The 16053-nt window shown below is 40.2% G+C and overlaps 1 protein-coding gene across 1 annotated transcript in view; it reads left to right on the top strand.

Moving 5' to 3' along the window:
* The window catches only part of LOC149870888 (broad substrate specificity ATP-binding cassette transporter ABCG2-like), a 45209-nt gene that overhangs the window by 6056 nt on the left and 23100 nt on the right, over nucleotides 1-16053 (top strand). Inside the window, exons 2-7 of the mRNA XM_090034774.1 lie at nucleotides 834-1057; nucleotides 9485-9544; nucleotides 10023-10137; nucleotides 13415-13567; nucleotides 14059-14216; nucleotides 15677-15828. Coding sequence (XP_089890900.1) covers nucleotides 852-1057; nucleotides 9485-9544; nucleotides 10023-10137; nucleotides 13415-13567; nucleotides 14059-14216; nucleotides 15677-15828 — 844 coding nt within the window. The 5' untranslated portion in view covers nucleotides 834-851. The remainder of the gene's footprint in view (nucleotides 1-833; nucleotides 1058-9484; nucleotides 9545-10022; nucleotides 10138-13414; nucleotides 13568-14058; nucleotides 14217-15676; nucleotides 15829-16053) is intronic.

Below are 16053 nucleotides of genomic sequence, written 5' to 3'. Positions count from 1 at the left end.
CCCAGGTCCTGAAGTGATGTGACTACGTGAAATACTCAGTCTTCTAGAAAAACACTGTTTCTAGCTTTTACTATTACAGAGAAAAGGTTGAAAGATGCTGGAAATTCAAATCTGCATGCTTCCCACATTGGCCACTCAAACTTAATTAACTCTTTTTAACAATGTGGGCTTTAATCTCCATGATTCAGTTCCCAATACGTAAAATAAAAGTAACCATCTCACTCAAAGGGATCCTATGAAGACGAATTCATTAATGTTTGTAATGCACTAATATCCTGTGATGAGCTCTGTGCAAAAAGTCATACGAGAACAATAATTCTGTAGTCAGTGAAGGATCTGAATGTGCTCAATAAGTACTCCGTGGGGTCACATATTTAACGATGAGGATACTATGAAATATTGAATAGATGTTCATTTGGTAAGAACTATTAAATCTGTGTATTAAATGAAGCTGTAGTTCTCTGGAAAAAATAGCATATGTAGCTGAAAATGATATTGTATGGCATATGTACAGAGTGGCTGGATTAAGATTACATAAAAACCCTTCATTTGGCCATCTCTTTACTCTTAACTGCCTGATTTTACATCTTAATGTTTTTTCAGTGTAATTTTTTTAAATGTAGTGTGTTCTCTATACGTGGATTTTCTTATTTTATAAGCTTCTGTTTAAAGGACAAGTAGAAAACTGCAGAAGGGCTCCTAATGAAAGTGTTGAGCAAGGTGCTTTCTGAGTAATCCAGGTTGTTGGAGAGTATTTATGCAGTAAATTTGCTAAAAAAATGCCTCTGATCTATGAACACGTATACCAGTTTAATTAACTTTTATGTTTACAGAGGTGGACCCCTTACAAAATGACAGAAAATCAATCACACATCAGTATCATGATGTCAGACTCAAGTATAAATGGCATCCCTAACAGAAAACAATCTTCTCAAGACCCATCAGTCAGTGGAGGAACCACTGTGACCTTCCACAACATCTGCTACAGAGTGAAGGTGAAGAGTGGATTTGTTTGTTGTCGCAAAACAATCGATAAAGAAATTTTGAGAGATATCAAGTAGGTATTTCAACTTCTCTGTAGTAGAGCATATGTACATTTTATTTCCGCTCAATACAAGGTTTTTAATATCACCCAGAGAAGTCACCAAGCCATGAAGAACAAAGGAATAATAACATGCAGAATTCAGTGGACATTTCTAAAATATAGTTATTTGAAATTAAACTCTCAAGTCCATATTTAGTAACTTAAGAGACAGGCCTGATTTCCAGATTGCTAGCATCTATGAAGAAGGGCTGGCAGAATAAGGATTATTTAATTGAGAGAAAAAAGGAGGATATGATAAGAGTCTTCAAATACCAAATAGTTGTTAAAAAAAATGTAAACAACAAAATGTTCTGTGTCCACAAGTGGTGGGACAAAGAAACAATTGCCTTAAATTGCAGTAGGGGAGGTATTAAGTTAAACTGGATAAATCTTGGAACACATTACCTAGGGAGTTTGGAGAAAATCTATCAGTGGAAGTTTTCAGGTATAGGTGTTAGGGATGCACTGACAGAGATTTTTGGGGCTGATCCTAATAGCTGATTTTTATGGAAGCATTATTGGCTGATACCAATCTGATTTCCAATATGCAGCTCTTTATCTTGAAAATCTGCATCCGGATGGTAAGTCTGGTGTGGTGGAAGGGAACAGCAGGGGAATGGGGAGGTGGAGGGAGGGGGCAGATCAAGGCTTCTGCGGGGAGGGAGGGAATGGGGCTCTAGCTGGGGCAGGCAACCAGCCAGGGTGGAGAGGGGTGCGGGACAGACCCTTAAGCGGCTCATCTAGGGGGTGAGGGAGGGTGTCCCTCGGATCTGCGTGGTGCGGGGTGGGCTGCAGCTGCAGCCTGGGGCTGGGGTGGGCACAGGACAGAGGCGTGGCTTGTCGAGGGGGTGTGGGAAGGGACGGGTGGGTGGCTCCCATTGGTGTGCATGGATCATCCAGTGCTCGTCTGGCTGCTCCTGCTGCTGCTCCTGCTACTCATCTGGGAAGGCATGGGGGGGCATGTGCCCCTGGATCTGCCCAGCTGGGAAGAGCCGAGCCCCAGATCGTCCTGCCCTGCCTGGGGGCACATGCTTTCCCACTGTGCCCTCTCAGATGAGCCAAGCTTCCATCCCACACCCGCCCCAGCCATGGCTGGGCAGCCCCAGCTCCAGCTCCAGCCCCAGCCCCAGCCCCAGCCCCAACCCCAGCCCCCCATCACCATGGGGGCCTTGATCTGCCCCCACATGGTCCTTCCCCCTCCGCCTTCCACCACAGCAGACTTACCAGCTGCACGCAGCACTCCATGCTACCGGCGCTACTCCTCACTGCCTATGTGCTGCGATGTGGCTGCACGCATGCACAGGCATTTATTGGACAAATAATTGGCTGCATTGGGCCAATTTCCAATACAGAAAATTTTCTTCATATTGATGCTGATCCAATATCAGACTCATGTATTGGTGCACCTCTACTGGTATAGGTCCCTTCCAGCCAGTTTTTATGATTCCGTAAGTCCTATTGACTTTGCATTCTGTACTTTTGAAAATCAGGTTCTTTATTTGGGCTTCTGGTTATTAATTTAGAACCTTAGGACACATGTTTTTATCAACTTGCCCTAGTTTTGAGTTAAAACTGAAAATTCTGGAAGTAGCTGCATATGATTATTTTTATTAAAAGGATAATTTCCTTTATCCTTGAGATGTATTTCTTAGAGAAGGAAGATTTGAATAATAAAAAGAAAAACAGTGGCCTGACATTGTTCAGTGTATGGAACCCTCTTGGAAATTAAAGATAATTTTGCATACAAGTTGATGACATCTTAACATGATTTTAGTTGAGAATTAATTTGAAATTAGTTCTTTGTGGGTGCATCTACATATGCATTAATGTGCTTTTCCTAATGGGCATTAAATGTAGTAGCTCCAATATGAGGTACTAAATAAATTCCCATTAGCCTGCGCTAATGTGTAGTAGTGTAAGTGCACACTTTTTAGGTGATGCTTACTGTGCAGTAACCTATTTTACTGAGCATTAGCATATTAGCATGGGTTTTTATGCACCACTTTAATGTGCAGCAGAATAGGTTACTGTGTATTAAAGCACATGTGTAGATGTGCCCACTATCAATACAGGCATACCTCGGAGATATTGCGGGCTCGGTTCCAGACCACCGCAATAAAGCGAATATCGCAATAAAGCGAGTCACACGAATTTTTTGGTTTTCCAGTGCATATAAAAGTTACGTTTACACTATACTGTAATCTATTAAGTGTGCAATAGCATTATGTCTAAAAAAACAATGTACATACCTTAATTAAAAAATACTTTATTGCTAAAAAATGCGAAGTGAGCAAATGCTGTTGGAAAAATGGCGCCGATAGACTTGCTCGACGCAGGGTTGCCACAAACCTTCAATTTGTAAAAAACGCAATATCTGCGAAGTGCAATAAAGCAAAGCGCAATAAAATGAGGTATGCCTGTAGATCAGTGTCTGGTAGAGTAAATTTAGTATGGCATACTAAAAGGAATTAAAAACCTTTTCTTACCTTTTTTTTTTACTCTTTTGGTCCAAGCAGTTATGGAGAGTTATTGAAGCTTAATGAGAGTGCTTGTGCTTCGTTCTATAACTGCCTGATAACAGCCATTTACATTTTTCAGCATACTATTATTTCTCCACTCAGGGTTTTTTTTGAGTCTTCATGCAATGAAAGTCATGTCAAGCTGCTTCAAGTGAGATAAAAACAAATACACTTAAGATAACGGAAACTTTTCACAATACACACCTGTTATGTTAAATTATGGCTACTAGCCACAGCCTGCAGCTGAGAGGATCCGACCGTGTCAGCTGCTCCCACAGACATTATGGCTAATAGCAGAACTGGAGGTAAGGGGAAGCAAGAGAGGCATCTGGGGCACTTGACTTAGAGAGGATGCCAGAATGTACCCCCTGCAGTCTTTGCTATAGTAGGCACAACCCCGTGCTGCCCAGCCATAGTAGCAAGCCAGGCATGGTCCCTTACTCAATAGTCTTTCTGGAGAACAAGAGGGTGAATGGGGCAGTGGAATGGCACATGTGGGAGTCTTTCCCATGGCAGGTGCTGTGCTCAGTAATGTATTGTTGGGTAGTGGGGAGGGGAGTGAGTAGGGCATTAAGGGCAGCTCTCAGGGAGCCTTCACAGTGGGGTTGCTGCATCCAGTGTACAGTGAGCTTAGCCCCCAATGGCAGCAGTTCAAGCCCACACTGCTACTGCAGAGGCTGCAGTTGTAGCAGCTGTAACCTGAAGGCAGAGCCAGGGAAGGTAAGACTCTGTTGCCACTTCCCCCCACTCCAACCACTCCTGCTCTTCAGGGTCAGCATAATCCCTCCATGACCCCCCAGCCCACACAGGCACTGTGAAAGTGGTTACGGCAAAAGCAAGGGTAAACAAATTAGCTGGCTACAAGTTTATTTGTAAAATAAATTAACTTGTTTTTTAAATACCTGATACCAGGTCTTCAAGCTCTGAAGAGCAAAAGTCATATCTATGTGAAGGGTAGTGCAGGTTGTATACACGAACACTCTCATACTGGATGAAATTAAGTGGTCTGTGCAATGCCCTAGATGGAAGGGAATACATGATACCTGTGCTTAATTTCCTAATATAAAAAGGCATTAGGCTTACCCAGGGAGGACAGGATAGCTGAGTGTCTTGCTTGGAAAATTCGTAGAGAAGAAGAGATCATATTGCTAAAACAATTAAAAATTTTAATAGAAGCATCAGAAAACGGAAATATGTATGATTAAGCTGGTTTTGCCCACCTTAAGGAAAAGTCAAAGCAACCAATGCCTTAACTTGGCCAAGGAATTTGCTCTGTATCAACTCCAAACATCTTCAGATATTCAGAAACATGTGACATTCATATCAACTGGAAATATGCTGCCTTTGTAAGTGAAATAAATCTTGATGCATCAGCTGGAACAGAAGTAGCCACAGTGCAGCAAGTGTGTCTAGCCACTTATACCTTAGAGTCAATGAGATCCTTTCTGTCAATTTTGATATGTACAATTTGAAAGACAATTTTGATTGCACCCCAACAGCATGCCAATGATTTTCATAAGGAGACTAGGAGACACAACTAATTATGTTGCATATTTACCAGCTCACATTCTTTTATCATGGGAGCTACAGCTGTTATATGAATTCAAGTAGAGGCTAGTTGCATTATATTTCATTTTAAAAAATCATGTAGAGCTCTTGATTTCTAATCAAACTACTAAATCAAGCCTGCTTTCCAGGAGTTACAGCAAAGGTTCTCAAATACTCTTTTTAAAAGTTTGTTACACTTCTTCTACATGCCCCTATGATTCTGTTGTGTCTAATTAAAAAGTAACAGTTCATCACTGCAACCAAACTGTAAACTCTCCAACATCCTAAGAATTACTGTAGAACTATTCTTTGTGTTTATTTTCTTCTGCTTTTCCTCCATTTATATTTTCCCCTTTCTTTCCTATTTCTTCTAGAAGTGTGCAACATACCCCAAATTTGACAAACAGTGATTTCAACACAGTACTGTAAATTAGATGTGGGTCTAATGAAAAATTTCAGCTCTGAACACCCAGGAACCCTGGGGTGGTTTGGATTCAGATGCAAAATCAGACGGTTTATTGAACCAGGACCCCTAGATCTGAATACCCTTGGTAGCAATTCCTAAAGAGATGGTCACAGTTTATGATCTGTTTGCTGAAAGACTATTCACTCTCATTTTTGCCATGTGAATAACCATGCATGTATCAGTTTCTCATATATATTAGTTTTAATACAGCTCTTCCTACTGATGAACTAGTAGGCTCTGGTACTTCACACAATAGAGCCAGGTCCTTTCTCAAGTAAAACCTGAAGATAGTCCTGCCAGAATAAGGACTTGTAAGACCCTTCCCGTGTTTGATAATAACACATGCAAGAGACACTTATTTAAAACAGACTTTTTTTTATAATGACTCTAAAATTATCTTGTTTTTAAAACTACATACCATGTTAACTATAAACTGAAGTTGCTTTATGATCTTAAGAATTAACATTTTATTTAACAATTAGCTGGAAAGACAATATTAAATCTATTTGACATTTCCCAGGGCAGAGAGTCAGTTCACAGATTTCCTCCACATGACCAGTAGGTCACTGTGTTAATTATTCACAAGTAGATCACAACTACTTTAATATGATTCCCATGTTGTCTTTTAAAAACCTTGGAAGGTTTGCCAAACATGGGTACTTAATAGGAATCAGGTGATGATTTCTCATACTGGAAGGGTTACATGTTGCTGTTGGAAGCCTGCAGGTTTTTTGAATAATAAAAGCATTAGTAAGAATGGGCAGAAACTGAATGAAGCAATAAAGCTGATATTGAATTCTTTATTAATCATTAATAGCTATTACTATCTCTGGGTTGAAGGTAGCAACATGTTTTTCTATACAAGTTCTCTGTTGTTATACAACAAATGTGATTAGCCATGACTGGTTTCCAAGTGATCTATAACAGGCAGAAAACTCATTATTTCAACCATGAAAGCATGAGTTTTTATTTCTATTAGGTTTCACCCTGGTAGCTACCGGTGATCTGGCATTACCAGTTTTTTCATACATCTACTGGTATACTTTAAGCTGTGGTGGACTTCAGGATGTAAAATGTGCTCACCATCACTAATCACCTCAGTAAACCTTTGCTTTATTTTAAGCATGATAGAAAAACCCATTTGAAATGTTCTTAGTTTTAATTACGGGTGTATCAGTTTCTCAGACACCTGTTACTGGGAATTTTAGTATTTTTGTTTAGTGTGAAAATATAATAACCAAATTATAAAATGACATAACTGAAACCCTAGACACATGCAGAAGGGAAGAGAGAGGGAGAACCATGGAAGACATTGATTATAAAGGATCACAGCATAGGATGAGTCAACTAGAATCCAGTGACACTGAAGCAGGAAATGCCATCTTGGGATTGCCTTTGTATTGGCATTGGTGGAAATTGTTCACCCACCAATAATATATAATTTCAAAGGGAAATACAGATCGCGAGAGAGCTTTCTGCCTTCTTAATGCTACTTCAGACATTTTTAGCAAATAATATTCAGATGTCACAGTCACACAAATCCCAGAGGGTACTTTCCTGCCTATTCAAATACTTATTTGGTTGTATAGCCATACACAGCTGCCTGTGAGAAGACAAGTCTGGAAAAGATTTTGATTCCAGACACCAGTGAGAATACGATACTCTACAGGTCTACTTACATTTTAAAAAGCCTTCTGCTGAGATGAAAGAGCAAGAAACGTTTTTTCCAGTTTTGTAAGTGTTCATATATCAATCCAACCCTACAGCATTGTTCCTATTACTGCGAGGACACCAAATTGAAGGGGTGTCTCTCCATTTTCCATGCCCCCAATTTTAATATATATAGTTCAATTGATTCTGGGATCATCTAATCAAATACTAAACCTTCCATTAATTGGCATTATTGTTGTTGTTATAATTGCAACAATTGTGCGCTAAGGACTTGGCAGACGTGTAGGAAGAAAATTTCCTGCCCTGATAGGATCCCAGGTTAAACCAAACAAAATACAAATAAAAGGAGCTGGAATAAAATATGAGAAGGGACTTTCTGGGTCATTAAGCTAAGGGAAAAATATCATCAAATTCCTTTAGTAGATGAAAATAAATCCCTTCTTAATCTGTTTAGTTTTTTGCCCTTATTACTGTAATTGAAAGTCTCACTCCTCTGATGATTAGAAATCTAATTTTCAGCTTAAATATATTCATGATAAAATTATGTACATTTGTTCTTTTTCCACCATTTTCATTAAGCTTAAATAGTTCTTTCCTTAAATGTCTCTTTTTCCTCTCTAATGTTTATTCTTATGATGACGTTTTCATAAAGAAGCATTATATCCCTTTGCAGGCTCCCTTTTGCTAGACTCAGCAGTTCAAGCTCTGTCCTCTCATAAGGATCAGACATATTCCACATAAGGTCTCCCCACTGCCACATATACTAGCACTGATACTTCCCTATCCTTCCTGGAAATCTGGTGCTCAATATATCCTAGAATCATATTTGGTATTTTCATAGCCACACCATGCTAGTGACAATGATAGTAAGCCTCTGACTGACAGCAGTGGTTGCCAACCTTTTGCCACCACTTGTGACCCAGCCCAGCCCCACACTCCCCAGCATCAGCAGATGCCATGATGGGAACAGATATAAAAAAACAGGCAACAGGACCCTAGGGATGCCCCCTCTGCTGCTGTGGCTAGAGTGTGCTACCATTCCCTGAGCTGCTGCAGGCTGGAACCAGTCTCTTCATAGGCTGGGCCTGTGGGCTGTAGGTTGCCAACCCCTGACTTCAGGGTGTTTTTCTTTATCTGTTGTTTCCAGCTGCTGAGCTCCCACTTTATTGTTGTTGTCCCTAAGTACATGACCTTGCACTTTGTACCATTAAATGTCATCTCCTTTCTATTGCTCAGAACTCAAGGTTATTCTGTACATTATATATTTTATCTTCTTCTACACTGGTGATACCTCCCAACTTTGTGAAGTCAGCCAATTTCATTTACCTTCTACTTTTTTTGTCGAGGTCATGTATGAAAATATTAAACAAGAATTGTGCTAAGATCAATGCTTGAGAAACTCCCTTAATGTCTGCCCAGGTTGACAGTTTCCCTTTCATCACAACCCACTGTCATACCTCTTTAGCTCATACTTTACTTTACTTTTCTTGTAGAACACTGCATCTTTTCCAACAGAACTAATGATTTCCTATGAGGCATCATGGGTAATGCATCAAAAAGCTCAATTGAAATCCAAGTAGATTAGATCTGCTGCATTTCTACTTTTTAGAAAATCAGTTCTATATCAAACCAGATCAAGGTTGACCTGGCACGATCTACTTTTGGGTTCACTCAGATTGAATTTACCCCACATTCTATTTACCTCCACATTTTAAAATGTTTCTTTCTTTCAATTTTTTTTTAAAGACTAGGTATTGGGAGCAGGTTGGACAGCCTGTAGTCGCCTGGGTCATTTTCTCCTCATTCTTAAACATTCGTTACTGAGTTTGAGACAGTTCCATTGCGTCAGATAACAAATGTCATTCTTTCATGATAACCATCTGTTCTACAGTGGGACGGCTGAAAATACAGAGTTTCTTGTTACAGCTGCAAGCTTGTGCACAGTATAGATGTATATGAAATAATATATAAATGAATGATTTAATATTTGTTAATTATAATTTTCCTATATATATTTTATATTTAAGAGAAAGCGTTAAGAGTTAATTCTTTTTAAGTTAGTGATAGAAAACTAAGCAGGGGTCACCATTTTCTGAGACAAGTTAGCCTTATTCCCAAAAAGGATTCAGTTGCAAGAGGCAACTTTGTAGATTAACCTACAAATTAATAAAAAAAACTATTGGTTTTATTTTACAGTGGGATTATGAGACCAGGACTGAATGCAATTCTGGGACCCACAGGCAGTGGCAAATCTTCGTAAGTGCTGAAGCAACAAGAGGACCTGTTACTTAGCCATCTTCTCCACATACAGAAATCATTCCAAACAGAAAATAATATGCATTCAGCATTGATGATTATGACTCAAAGAGCAAGATTGTGACCTCAGTTCAATTTGCATAAATTTAGATTAGTTTTATTGTTTATAATGCAGAATTTGACTAAAAAAGACATTGTTTTTTTTAAAAAGAACACAACAGGGGTAACTGATTTCTCTGAAGTGAATAGTTTCCTAATATGCTACCTTTATGAACAGCTTTACAGAAAATCAGGAGAATTATTTGATTGAGAATATGATTTTCTGTTCTTTGAGGGGCTTTTAAATATGAACTGTAGTCAGCAGCAAAGTTTCAGTATGGAAGAGCTTGTGCTTAGCTGGGCTTGTGGCCTCTACTTTTACAGACTTGTTAAAATGTACACCACAGAGCTCTTAAGATGACTGCTTTTCTTCTTTTAGGTTACTGGATATTCTGGCTGCAAGGAAAGATCCTCATGGACTGTCTGGAGACATTTTGATAAATGGAGCTCCCCAGCCTGCCAACTTTAAATGTATTTCTGGGTATGTGGTACAGGTAAGAAATTTTTAAGTGTCTGTATCTGCCTTGTTTGTTTAGACATACATTAGGACAACAATGCATCAAAGCTGGCTAAGACAGTGATTCTCAACAGGGTATCACAGCACCCTAGGGTGCCTTGAGTTTCTTTCAGGGGTGCTGCAGAGTGGCACACAGCAGGAACTGTTAGATGAACCATGTTTGCACACAAGATAAACCCAGAGATTCCAAATAGGAATCCACAGTGTTAAAAAAACCATTGTGCTCACTCTGAGTTCTTTGCAACAGAAGAATTGCCCTATTATTTTTCTACAGTCAAAATTCAAGTGAAGATCAAGAGCTGGCATTTTCCAAGGGATGCCTGGAGTCTAAAAAGGTTGAGAACCACTGGTTTAAGATAATGTACTTGCTGTAGCGTGCTTGTCAAAATTGGTCCTTGATTTCATTTACAGCCAATACTTTTACTTTAAAAAGTAGAAGGTATAAAGTTAATTGCCATGCCTGGGATTAGTTCTGAAGAGTCAGCACACTGAGTGAACCCGCCAGATTCTTCCTTGGCCATACACAAAATGTAAGAAATGCTGTATCCGTTGCAATATTGGCCTTACACAGAGAGCTCTCTTTTGTTTGGAGAAGGGCTCCCTCCATAGCACTTTTCCCCGATGAGTATAGGTATCTTTCACCTTATAACCCTTGGAAAAAGTAGCACTACTTGCACCTGTATTAATCCCCTTTGACTGCTTTTCTACAGCTGAAGGAAAATCTACCTCCTAGCAGTGTGGTTCCTACTGGGACAGAGTTCCCAAGGATGTCCAGGCTCATAAAGCAGCAGCCATCCACATATATTATTGCAAGCATTTGGAAGAGGTTCCTTTCCCTATGGATTCCTTAGAAATAGAGAAAAATTGGCGATGACACAGCACATGATGCAACATAGTATATTGCCCTTAACCGTTTTCCACTATCAAGGATAGCACCAGCAAAACATATGAGGGGAGTCTCACTAGGGACAGAAATTACACACAGACTGGTATAAGTGATCAGAAACCTGTTCAAATCTGTAACACAACAGAAGTTCAGTGCATATAAACTGCTTTCAAAATGGCTAAAGCCAGTTTAAGATAAACCTGTATGGATGTAGTATAAGACTTAACTGATTTAGGTTAAACCAGTTTATTGAACTCCTGTCCCAGATCCCCTCCAGATAAGAGTTAACTTACAGTCCCCCAGCATCTCAGGATGCTTTGCACCTCCTCTGCAAACCTTGCCTTGCAGGGTGGGCGAGGAGCAGAGCTGGGAGGTATGCTCTAGCACCTTCCAGCTTCTGTCCGGGTATACTTTAGGCATGTGGCTGCATTTCTGGGATCAAAAGTGAAGTCTGTTCACTTGCTTATAGGTTTAATATATGCAGCTTAGATTAACCTGAAAGGACTGAACTGATTCAGCCTTTGGATTTTTGACCATTTCTACTTGGCCATTGATTTTTGCTTTCTGCCAGTCCCTGTTCTACAGGTGTAAGTGTAGGAGTGAAGGATCTGGCCCTATATTACAATTAAGTTTGAACTGTGATATGCAACTGCACCTCAGACTTTGAAATTGTGAAGGGAATGTCTCTATACTCTGAATTTATCTTTGATTTGTTGGAATTAAAAAGATATCAGAAAATCCATCTAAATCTACCTCTTCTTTTGGTAGGGATGAAGGTCTGGTTCTTGGGGAAATACCACAGAAACATTTTAGGTGCAACTGAAAAAAATGATCCACCTTGCAGCTATTGTCACTGTAATTCTTCACTGCAAACTCCTGGCCCCATGCTGCTGGCCAGCTGCAACACCCCTCCCCACCACCAAGGCTCCACCTGCCCCACCAGTCTGAGTTCACCAGCTGCACCTGCTGTGTCTACACTCACTATACTTAAATGTATTTTTGAAAGTATAAAGCTTTCTACAAACATGCGGCTAAATAGTTGTTCCCTAGGGGTGATGCCTCCTTACCTAAGTGTGAAAGTGCTTTGCTTCAATGTGAAAATAAATGAGTAGATTCCTACCCTCCTTCCCTTCCCTCTCCTAAATGCAGCATACAAAAAGCTAAAGAATAAATCTGAAGAAACCCCTCTCCAGAACATGCTTAGCATATCACCCTCACAAAACAGATGTCCAAACATTTGGACAAAGAAAAGTCAAAAGAAACCCATTTCCTTTATCAGGGATAAAAAACTCCTCTTTCCCCCTGCTAAGAACAAATCAAGAACCTCCTCTTTACTTCCTCCTTTCATACATAGCAGGTGAGGCTGCAAATTAATGAGCTCAGCTGCATCTGCTCTGCAGTTTCCTTTAACCCTTCAGTGCCTGGTTGTATGCTTCTCTAAATCTGATAAAGAAAACACAGCTTTGGACTTTGGTGTCCCCCTAGGTAACACAAACTCAACTGTTCAGAGTCCTTGTAGGATTTATACATAATGTAAACTTACATGAAGCATGCAAGTGTACATTTAAGTCACCAATTAAACTACTTGTTTGCACTAAGGGTATTGTTAGATAGGGATCACACTGTGCAAGATTGCTCTAGAGCTACATAACTTTGAACTCTCTTCCCTGTGCATATTCCTCCTGCCCATGGTCAGGAGGAGCATGGTCTGCACATCCTTGTCATGAGAAACCCTGGAAAGAATTCAATTGAAATAAACATTTTCAAAGCCCTCCTTGGAGTCACACTCATAATCTTTCTACACTTGTTCTTTTGCTTTATCTGTAGTTTTCCATAGCTATCAAAGAGTTTATCTCACTGTGGAATTAATTATTGCCAGTTACTAGTTCTGCTCAGTGTCTTCAACCCTCATTAAGAGTAATAGGAGTTAAATGAGCTAAGTACTTTACACAGGGTATGCAAAAATCAAGCAGGATTAAATCCAGAATTACTTATTGGTAATTTTTTACCACAGAAGGCAAGACTAAAAATGATATTATTTTTATTTCCTTTTTGTCTTCCTGTTTTGTTTACACTTTACTGGTCTACAAAAGACTCTTTGAGGTCTCCCTTAAGGGAGCAGTACACATTGGTTAGTTAATTGCTATTTAAGAAATTTGATACATGTAGGATATTCCTCTATTGCCACGAACTGTACAGACATACAAATGCATGAAGAGAAATGTCTGTTGTGACGTTCAGGTTTTGAAGATCCATCCTACAGCATTCTAGCAATTGCTACGCGCATACAAATGAACTCTGCATGAAACGTACAACATAAGAAATGAGCGCCAAAATGAACATTAAATATGCAATTTTGTTTATGAAGGATGATGTGGTAATGGGAACCCTGACTGTGAAAGAAAACTTCCAGTTCTCAGCAGCACTTAGGTTACCAAAGTCTGTTCCTGAACAGGAAAAGAAACAACGAATTAACCAGATCATAGAGGAACTTGGTTTGACAAAAGTGGCAGATTCCAAGGTAATGTGAGTTGAGGCATGTGAGTTGTTATAATTAAAGCAAATATTAACTTATTTCAGGTAATAAAATGATTTCAGTTTGGCAGCTGTGAATTTTGGTTGAATAGACTATTGTAATAACAGAAGAGTTAGTAAACCTCAACCTGGATGTTTGTTTTCATCTCAGTGAAGATTCAGGTTTTGCATTGCAGCATCTGTGTTTACCATAAAATTATGGAGGACATGAAAAGTCATTTCTGGGGAAAAAAGAAATTATGGAAAAAGTTTATATTATGGATGAAAAGTTTTAAATGACTTTTCTCCTGCATTTTTAGATTTGCATTATTCCATTACATACAGAATGTGAAGTTTCTGTTAAAAGGAATCTTTGAATCACTGGCAAAATCATTGTTAAAAAGCGATCACTCTTCTAGAACTTTTATGTGCTTTTATAAGTGTTCCATGTTCTTTACTTTAAGTCAGACAAAATGATAAGCTCCTGTTTTGCCTTAGGTTGGCACCCAGTTTATTCGTGGAGTGTCAGGGGGAGAGAGGAAAAGGACGAACATTGGAATGGAACTCATTACTGACCCTGCAGTCTTGTTCTTAGATGAGCCAACAACAGGACTGGATGCCAGCACTGCCAATGCTGTCCTCCTTCTCCTGAAAAGGTGATGGTGACAGAATCACTAAGAAAAAACAGCTTTCCAGTTTTGCCTTGCAAGTAATAGTATATAATACCTACTGTACCCAGTAAAGGGATTCATCACGCAAGTGACCTCCATGGAAATAGGAATAGGCCCATAATAAATTGTCTCCAGCTTAAGTGGAGTTGCTCACAGGACTATGCAGGGGTAGATCCAGGATAAGACAAAGGAGTGTGCGGGGGTAGCAACCCATGCTGTAGAGATGCCTGCATCCCCCATTCCCAACTTGTCCCCCACCTCTCCCCTGGACCCACTGGTATGGGCAAACTAGGTAGGGGGGAGCCCCTGGGAACTTTCTAAAGTCCTAAAACCATGTAAGAGTCCCACCCCACTTTCCCATCCAGGTCAGAGTCATGCCCTCTCACTAATCCTACCCCATCTGGCTCTGATGCTTTCCATGCTGTTCCCAGAGTGGGAGAGGCTTTAAAGCTGCTTTTGATGCTCCAGGGGTTTGGGCTCAGTTGAGAACGCAACATGGCAGTGGCAGAAATGATGTGCGGGTGGATGGGTTCTCCCTCCCTGCCCAATTCCCCTGGGAGCAGGCGCAGGCAGGAGAAACTCTGTCCCCCACCCCCTACTGCAGCTACTATTGTTGCTGTCTCTTGTCACAGCTGAGCCCAGCCCCTGCACAGCCCAACTAAAACTAAGCCCAGTCTCTGCACAGGCTCTAAAACTTTCCCTGCCTCCAAGACAGCATGGAAAGCAGCAGTGGCAGGAGGAAGGGTATGGGAGGAGGGGAAGAGACATGCCTCTGATCGTGGAGGGGAGGGGATTCTCCCACAGTGTAGTCCAGTCCAAAAATCCAAAAAGGGAGTGCAGCTGTGCCACTGCACCCCTTCTGGATCTGCCCAGGTATTATGCACCATGCCTTGCAGTAATTCTATAGAGCTTGAGGAGATAGAGAAAATTTACTAATATTATGCTTTGAAGGGTCCCTCTTGGTGACTGGCATTATTGCTTACATGAGAAATTTGGCTACCTTGATGAAGTGATGGATATTAGTTATGGGGGCAGCTAGCACTGCTAATGTTTCCCTGTAACAAACGTGACAAAACATTCATTGGGAAAACAAACAAAATGCCTTGTTAATGCTAGTTTTCTCTGTTTCCTAACATCCTGCATCATCTGCATTTTTTTCAAAGAGGGCTAAAGTGCCTCGTTCAAGAGTGCTTGGTAACTCCAAAGAAATTACCATGATCTTTTCTCAAAAGAGGTTCAGCACTCATGGCGCTTAGGAATGCCACAGGAATTTGTTTCCTTCCCTACAGAACACTGTGCAGCCATTATATTTATAGGCTGGGCACTGTGGTGTTCCTTTTTCACCTTGCATTGCGTTCTTCAGGCTGAATTATATTGAAAGATGGCACTCCTGCCTCTCAGTCTAATAAATAAGCAAACACCATTTTTTTCTACTTTATATCCAGGATGGCAAAGCAGGGGAAAACAATAATTTTTTCCATCCACCAGCCGCGATACTCCATATTCAGACTGTTTGATAACTTGACATTATTGGCCACAGGAAGAATGCTCTACCATGGGCCAGCTCAGGATGCTATTGAATACTTCAAATCTCTTGGTAAGCTTTTAATAAGGAACCATAGTCGCAGAGCAAGTGGTGGCTTAAAGGTAGCTCTGTTTTAAAACAAGACTTAATAAAATTAAATGACTCTTGAATCATAGGTTCATATTTAATGCATCTCAGTGTTTTCAGGACAAAAAAATGCGTCCCATCTAGAATGTTAAGGTCACATTGGATTGTTTCTTTCTTTCTTGCACAGTATTATCAATAAGAACAATTGTA

This window comes from Crocodylus siamensis, chromosome 2, assembly GCF_052110815.1.
Source record: "Crocodylus siamensis isolate JL-2025a chromosome 2, ASM5211081v1, whole genome shotgun sequence".
In the NCBI taxonomy this organism is placed as follows: domain Eukaryota; kingdom Metazoa; phylum Chordata; order Crocodylia; family Crocodylidae; genus Crocodylus; species Crocodylus siamensis.
The sequence above is the reverse complement of the archived record's forward strand: the minus strand, read 5'-3'. Positions and strand labels throughout refer to the sequence as shown.